This window comes from Polypterus senegalus, chromosome 4 (assembly GCF_016835505.1).
Source record: "Polypterus senegalus isolate Bchr_013 chromosome 4, ASM1683550v1, whole genome shotgun sequence".
Lineage (NCBI taxonomy): Eukaryota > Metazoa > Chordata > Cladistia > Polypteriformes > Polypteridae > Polypterus > Polypterus senegalus.
The window spans coordinates 244,112,218-244,120,546 of record NC_053157.1 but is presented as its reverse complement, the minus strand read 5'-3'; the positions used below and the strand labels follow the sequence as shown (position 1 = coordinate 244,120,546).

At 42.8% G+C, this 8,329-nt stretch overlaps 2 protein-coding genes across 2 annotated transcripts in view; both read right to left on the bottom strand.

Moving 5' to 3' along the window:
- Nucleotides 1–8,329, bottom strand: part of LOC120528357 (zinc finger protein 184-like) — a 700,371-nt gene that overhangs the window by 539,653 nt on the left and 152,389 nt on the right. The window lies entirely within an intron of this gene.
- On the bottom strand, nucleotides 666–6,671 carry LOC120528378 (E3 ubiquitin/ISG15 ligase TRIM25-like; the record flags this gene model as incomplete). The annotated part of the gene is made up of 3 exons (XM_039752535.1): nucleotides 6,058–6,671; nucleotides 2,147–2,242; nucleotides 666–833 (listed from the first exon to the last, which is right to left on the bottom strand). Coding segments are annotated over exons 1-3 (849 nt in total), but the record flags the coding sequence as incomplete, so codon positions are not given.

The following is an 8,329-nucleotide window of genomic DNA, read 5'->3' as shown; positions in this document are numbered from 1 at the left end:
CAGTAAGATGAGAGTCATCCTGCACAGCAACAGTTTTTCAAGTGTTTTTTAAAGGAAAGATAAATTTGAGATTGCATGATAATAATTTAGACAAGTGGAGAATGTATGATGTTAGTTATTAGAGAGGAAAGAGAAATCAGTAGTAACTGGAGCCAGCTGACAGGTAGAGCGCTTGGAATTTTTAATAATATCAGATATTTCAACCACAGTTGGGAGTTTAAAAATAGTAATAAAAGAAGAAGAAGGGGGATCATAAAATGTTCCATGTACAGAATTTACAAGAGAAGTCAACTGCTGGTGGATATTTTCAATTTTCATATTTAAAAAGGTCATAAAAGTGTTACATTAAACAGTGCAGTAAAACTGAGGAGGGAGGTTGTTAGGTGGCCATAGGATGTTGTTTGAAGGCCGCAGATAAAGGCAGGAACTTTGAGAGTTTTGCATAAATTGAGGAAATATTAGGCAAACATGAAACTGGGCTGAATGGCCTGTTCTTGTCATTTGTAAAAACTCCTCAGATCCTTTGAATTTGACTATAAAGTTTCTCAGGTCCCACACACCCCAGTCGGATCAGAATCCCTGTGAAGTGTCACTCTCACCTGCAGGAAGTGGAGATGGTCCTTGGTCTCTGAAAGCTCCTTCAGCTCAACTTCTCTCCTCTTCAGTTCCTCAATCTCCTTCTCCAGTTGCTCTATGACTCCTTCAACCTTCTCCATTTCTCTCTTTTCTTGTTCTCTGATCTTCTCAGTCAGATTCTTGTGGGCTTCCTCAATGCAGTGAATCAGATCTGTGAAGCTCTTATCATGTTCTGCCATCACTCTTTCCACAGAGATCTGGTTGGATAGGAGAAAAATATAAAATTTAATCACCAAATAAAAAAGTAAATAAATAAAAAGTCTTAAGACACTTTTGTTGGTATTCTGATGTAGTGATGGATAATTTAAATTAGGATAATGCCATAGCAGACCCTTGGTATGGAATGTGCCATCTTAATAAGGAGTTCTGTATGATCTATGAGAGTCATTGGCAGGAAAGCTCTACTGTCCAGTGAGGACACTGGCAGTGTTACAGAAGCGTGTCTTTAAAAGAGCCTCTCCTGGTCATCCTGCGATTGAGAGTTGAGAGGTAAGAAGGAGAAGAATTAGTATTGTGGTGAAAAGCGGATCTGTTGTAATTTAATTACATTAATTGTGTCTTTGCTTATTTACCTTCACCCAACTGTATTCAATTGTAATCCTCAAAGTTGTGAGTTTTTATATATCAGGTTGCTGCATTTCTAATTCCTTTATTTAACTTGTCATTATTATTAATAACTGCCACTGTGAATTGTATTTGTATGTCTCACCTGAATGTCATTGAGGTGAAAGTTAGTGTGCAGGTGGGTCACAATAGTGTATGAGGTGCACACTGTCCATGATCATCAACCCCAAAGCTGGAGGTGTTCAGCTGTTTTCTGGAACTTGCAGAGCTGCACAGTGACTCTGATATCTCTGAGACAATAGGCAGGGATGAGGACCTCTGAAAGTAGTCATAGTCAGGGATTCAGTTATTATGGGAATTGAGATGAAGTTTTGCTCCAGATACAGAGAGTCTCACATGCTGTGTTGCCTTCTGGGTACACAGATAGAAAACCTTTGTGGATTGCTGGATAGGTTCCTGGCCAGAGCAGTGAAGGATCCAAATGTCATCATCAACCATGTCTAGTTGTCATTGTACAATTGAAATATGGAGATCAGACTGCCAGGTGTGCAGGGCAAAGAGTTGGGTGCAAAGCTAAGAAGCAGAACTGACAAAGTGGTCATCTCAGGATTTCCACCTGTGCCTCCCACACGCCAGTACACATGGGGTTAAATAGATGAGAAGGCTTAATGCACATCTGATCATCGGAACATCAGCACCAATCTTCAGTATGAGTTATTGTTATGGGGAGGAATGAGAAACCTGAGGATGTTAAGATATCGGTGTCTGAATGCCTAATGACTAAAACATTAAATGCTGTCAGCAGTGAAATGCCATGAAGGACACAATAAACCATCTTCTCTCCTTCTCCATCTTCCTGTCCTCACACATCATTACCAGAAACTCTAACAACCCTTTAAGTTTTTTTTCTCTCTTTCATATGAAGTGTTTTCTTAATTTCACTCACCTTCATCTGTTCTGTTGTCCTCCTTGTCTTCTTCATTTTCTTCTCTTTCTTCTCAAGTCTCCTCCTAACTTCACTCAGTGTCGCCCCCAGCTGTTTCTATTTGGAAACACAAGAAGACACATGCGGGTCTCATCAGAATTCACTTCCACTTTTGGTGTCATTCTGAGTGCATACTTTTGTACAAAATATTTGTTTTACATTCCAAGACACAACTTACTATTTCTGTCACACTTGTCTTCATAATGTTGCTAATATTGCTATTTTTAATATATATAAATGATTTAGATAGGAATATAAGTAACAAGCTGGTTAAGTTTGCAGATGATACCAAGATAGGTGGATTAGCAGATAATTTGGAATCCGTTATATCATTACAGAAGGACTTGGATAGCATACAGGCTTGGGCAGGTTTGTGGCAGATGAAATTTAATGTCAGTAAATGTAAAGTATTACACATAGGAAGTAAAAATATTAGGTTTGAATGCACAATGGGCGGTCGGAAAACCGAGAGTACACCTTAGGAGAAGGATTTAGGAGTCATAGTGGACTCCAAGCTATCAACTTCCAAACAGTGTTCAGAAGCCATAAAGAAGGCTAACAGAATGTCAGGTTATATAGCACGATCTGTGGAGTACAAGTCACAGGAGGTTCTGCTCAACCTTTATAATGCACTGGTGAGGCCTCATCTTGAGTACTGTGTGCAGTTTTGGTCTCCAGGCTACAAAAAGGACATAGCAGCACTAGAAAAGGTCAGAGAAGAGCGACTAGGCTGATTCCAGGTCTACAGGGGTTGAATTATGAGGAAAGATTAAAAGAGCTGAGCCTTTACAGTTTAAGCAAAAGAAGATTAAGAGGTGACATGATTGAAGTGTTTAAAATTCTGAAGGGAATTAGTCCAGTGGATCGAGACTTGTATTTTAAAATGAGTTCATCAAGAACACGGGGACACAGTTGGAAACTTGTTAAGGGTAAATTTCACACAAACATTAGGAAGTTTTTCTTTACACAAAGAACAATAGACACTTGGAATAAGCAACCAAGTAGTGTGGTAGACAGTAAGACGTTAGGGACTTTCAAAACTCAACTTGATGTTTTCTTGAAGGAAACAAGTGGATAGGACTGGCAAGCTTTGTTGGGCTGAATGGCCTGTTCTCGTCTAGATTGTTCTAATGTCGCAGTAGGTGACATACAAAAATTTGAAAAAATAAGTATAATATCACAAAAGATTAAAAATAAAGGTTTAGTTTAACAGTTCAATTCAAGATGGAGTTTGGGGTTAATGAGTGCATCAAATAAAGAAGAGAGTCTGAAGGCACACTGGTGTACGAGTCAGTCCGTGATGTTTAGATGACATTGGATTGATGACCAGGATATCAGACGTTCACTCATAAAAACACTGAACTGTGCAGGATGAAGAAGACGCAGACCCAGGAGAACTTGGACACACAAAGGCTGCAAGTGTAGGATCTACAAGGCTATTGCAAAGGTTTTTGGCAACTTTTTGGATCAAGTGAGATAACTGAGGCTGAGAAGACACAAGTGAGTCTGAGGAGTTCAGCAAAAAGTGAAATCTGAAAAGGAATTTAATGAGATAAATCTGACAATAAATCTAATGAGTAACTCAAGGCAATATTTAAAGAAAACATAATAACTGACGTGTGTGAGATCAAGGAGCAGATGAGGTGAAGGTAAGACATTTTAAATATTTGGGTTCAAAAGTCCAAGCTAATGGAGAGAGTGGCAGAGAGGTGAAGAAGAGAGTGCAGGCAGTGTGGACTGAGTGAAGAAGAGTGTCAGGAGTGATTTGTGATAGAAGAGTATCTGCAAGAGTGAAAGGGAAGGTCTACAAGATGTTGGTGAGACCAGCTATGCTGTATGGTTTGGAGATGGTGGCTCTGACCAGAAATCAGGAGGCAGAGCTGGAAGTGGCAGAGGATGCTACAATTGTCACTTGGAGTAATGAGAGTATCCAGGATTAGGAACAAGTATATCAGGGGGACAACACAGGTATGACAGAGTGATGACCAAGTGAGAGAGGTGAGATTGAGATGGTTTGAGCAGAGGAGAGATGAGGGGTACATCAGGAAAATAATCTTGGGGAAGGAACTGACAGGTGAGAGAAGAGGAAGGCCAAGAGGAGGTTTATGGATGTGGTGCGGGAGGACATGAAGGCAGTTGGTGTGGCAGAAAATGATGTAAAAGACAGAGAGAGATGGAGACGGATGATCTACTGTGGTGACCCCTAAATGGGAGTAAAGAGGATTAACTGACGCTGGGTGGTGCAGAACCCCACTGTATCAGTGCATGATCCCTCCTCAGAGAAACTGCAATCCCTAATTGAAAGACATTCTATCTACCCTTTGAATTTCATTCTGTTATACTGGTTGGTATTTACATTCCTCTTGAAGTGAATGCTCAATTGGCAGAACAGTTGTTAGCTGATAACATTCATCATTTGGAAAATCAATTCCCCAGGTCTTTAATTTCCATTATGGGGGATTTTAACCACAGTAACATGAAATACAATCTGCCCAGTTACCACAAACTGATCAAGTGCCACAAATGTGAGGGCACAACATTGGATCACTTTTACACCAACATAAAGGGGAATTTTACATTTTCTCCCGTGCACCTCTTGCCCACTCTGACCACACCTTGAGTTGTTCCCAGTGTGGCAGACGGTCAGGGCCCTTACCCTTATGAAAGGCCTGGGAGAGAGAGTACTTCCAGGACAGTTTCTCCCCCAGAGCAACTTAGGGCAGCTCCCTTGGTTTCAAGCAGGGCCTCGGGCCATGAGCATAGAAGCTCAACCCTGTTGGGGCTCGTGGCCATCGCCGTGGGGCACATGGACATTTGACAGGCCTTATTTAGCAGCACTTCTGCCACACCCAGAAGTGCTGCAGAAAGAAGCTCTTTAGGCACCTGGAGTGGTTCTGGGTGGCATATAAAAAGGGGCCAGTCGCCAGTATCCAACAGCCATAGTCGAGAGGAAGAGGACAAAGTCTGTGTGGAGGACTGAAGGGGTGGCAAAGGAACTGTTGTGGTGGCATACAGGCCTGGAAACAGGGATGAATATCGATTGATATCGATCAAAAGCCACTTCTAAAGATCAGCTCGAGAAAGGCTTTAGCAGTAATAGGCAGGCAGTGTGAAGTTCTCTGAAAAAAATGTACAAATCCCAGGCAGAAGAGCTCATAGGCCTCATCCTCCTCCATCAGCTGAATGAGTTTTATTACTGGGTTGACAAGGACATGAGGCCCTGCTTGGACTCTGCCCCTCTGCCTTCTATATCAACAGTCCCCCCCTCTCCCTCTCACAACCATTTTAGTGTCACCCCCCCTCAGACCCCCTTCACTGAAGTCCGATTCACCTTCTTCAACTTCCCTCCCCTGAGTCATTCCTCTCCGCCCCACCCTGGAGGTACAAAAACCTTTTTAGGAAATGGAATATCAGGAAGTCAGCAGCCCCTGAGGAGTCCCACCTGGTACTCTTAGACCAGTAAGCCCCTGTCTTTACTGACATATTTAATATTCTCTGATGCTGGGCAAAGTCCCGGACTGCTTTAAGGCAGCCATTATCATTCCACTTCCCAAGAAGGATAAAATCTCTGAACTTAGAGAGGCCTGAGGTACTCGAGACACAAGTGATCAGAACACAAAGAACCTCCGCTCAGTTTAATGAGAGCACTCAGCTCACTCGACTGTCCATGGATCACACTGTGCATCTCATCCTGGACTGTTTAATGTCTTTCACCCTGTCTCACCAAGATAGGCTCCATCTCCCTGCTGTCCTATACAAGCAAACTGAGACTCCTCTACATGAAGGAATAGATTACTCTGCCAAACTACATTAACGTATCACTTAACTCCTTTTTTTTAATGAGCTTCCATTAAACACTAAACTCTACTCACCTGTTTTTCTTCCCTCTCTGTCTCCAGCTCGACCATTTTATGCCCATTATGTCCAGTCACCACACACATCATGCAGATGCACATCTTGTCAGTTTTACAAAACATCTCCAGACTTTTTTGATGTTTCTCACAGAGTTTCTCCTTCAGATTTCTGTCAGGATCAATCAGGTTGTGTCCCTTCCAGGTGTCTCCTTCATAGTGAGGCTGCAGGTGAGTCTGACAGTAGGAGGCCATGCAGGTCAGACAGGACTTCACTGCTCTGAACTTCTTCCCAGTACAGACGTCACACTCCACATCTTCAGGGCCTGCATAATTCTTAGATGGAGAAGGAGGAGGACTGAGTGTCGTCTTCTTTAATTTCTTGATGACTTCATTCAGCAGAGTGTTTCTGTTCAGCTCAGGCCTTGTGGTGAAGGTGTGACTGCACTGAGGACAGCTGCACTCTTGGCTCTGATCCCAGCAGTCCGTGAGGCACTTCAGACAGAAACTGTGACCACAATGCAGTGACACGGCGTCAGTCAAGGTGTCCAGACAAATCGAGCAGGTGAACTCGTCCTGTAATCCACTCAGCTGGGCTTCAGCCATCGTCAGTCTGAGGAGAGGCAGGCAGAGAGAATCAGTCAGACATACAAGGAAGTGACTTGTGAAGAAAGCAAAGTGAACATTTGTGGTCAGTGAGGAGGAAGAGGAGGAGGAGATTTAAAGAGAAAGCTGAGAGCTCACAGAGAGAACATCTGAGGAGACACTGAGGGTGAACAGTTAATGTGAGACAGGAGCTCAGAGAGTGAAGACATACAGTGAGAGAAGAGGTGACCTGTCATAGGGGGTCTGCTAAAGTGTCATTCTCGTCAGTATTTCTTTTTTATTTATTACACACTGCAGTCCACTTTAGACAGACTCAGAGCTCAGTACACATTCATCCATCCATCCATTATCCAACCCACTATATCCTAACTACAGGGTCACAGGGATCTGCTGGAGCCAATCCCAGCCAGCACAGGTTGAAAGGCAGGAAACAAACCCCGGGCAGGGCGCCAGCCCACCGCAGGGCACTTGCACACACACACACACACACACACACACACACACACGCACACACCATTCCGCCCCCAGTACACATTTATAAATGAAATAAAATTAAAATAAAACACAACTCATAAATCACCATAAATAGATTTGTAATGTGATGGCCTGGCAGCCTTCAGCATATCGAGACAGTGAACTGTTAAACTGAGGATTCATTCTACTCATGCAGGTTCTCTTTATTAATTAAGATGTCCATCCCATAGTAAGTTCTCTTCTCTAACTTATTCAAGTTGTAGGAATGTTAAGAGAAGAAAAAGCAACTGATTGATGTTAATCTATCAAATAACATAACCAGTTGTGCCTTTTGTCAATGCCAGTAATTCATTTTATTATTCAGTAAAGCTCACACTTTATTTTCCTTACCTTTCTCTGTAGATTAAGTTCCCAGCTGTTAGACTTCCATCAGGGAAAGTAAAGTCCCTCATTTTAAGAAACAGAATAATCCATCCAACCATCCATCCATCCATTCATTTCCCAACCTGCTTACACAGAGCAGGGCCAAGGGGAAACTGGAGCCTACCTCATTAACCATTGAGGGCAGACAGGAACAACCCCTAGACAGGGTGCCAGTCCATCACAAGGTGAACACGTTCACACACACATGCATACACATACACACACACACACACACACACACACACACACTAGCCAATTTACAATTTATTACAGGTATAAAGACAAGGATTATAGAAGTATGACCCTGTTTATATACTGACATACTGTAATTGGCCCAGATGGCATCCATGTATGTTTCTGTGTGTGTGTGTGTGTGTGTGTTAGTGGACCCCACCAAGTACAGGCCTCCTTTTCAGAGTTGTTTGCTGTCTTTCCTGTGGTCTTCCAGATATCCTCATGACCCTGCTCCCCACTAATAGTTTATTTCTCATCCTATCCACAGCCTTGTTAATCAGTCCTTATTATATAATGCCATCCTTTCACTGACCAAACATAAGGCACTTTGCTAAGCACACACATGAATGTGTTAATGTGCTGACCATCATGGTGTGGTATGAGGACTGTAGTGCTGCAGATCACAAGTTATTACAGAGGACTGCTAAGACAGCTGAGGACAGACTTCATCGGTGTGTCTCTGTACTCCATACAAGACACCTACAGCACACACAACCTCCACAAGGCGTCCAACATTGTGACTGACCCCTCACACCCAGCACATGGGCTCTTTGAG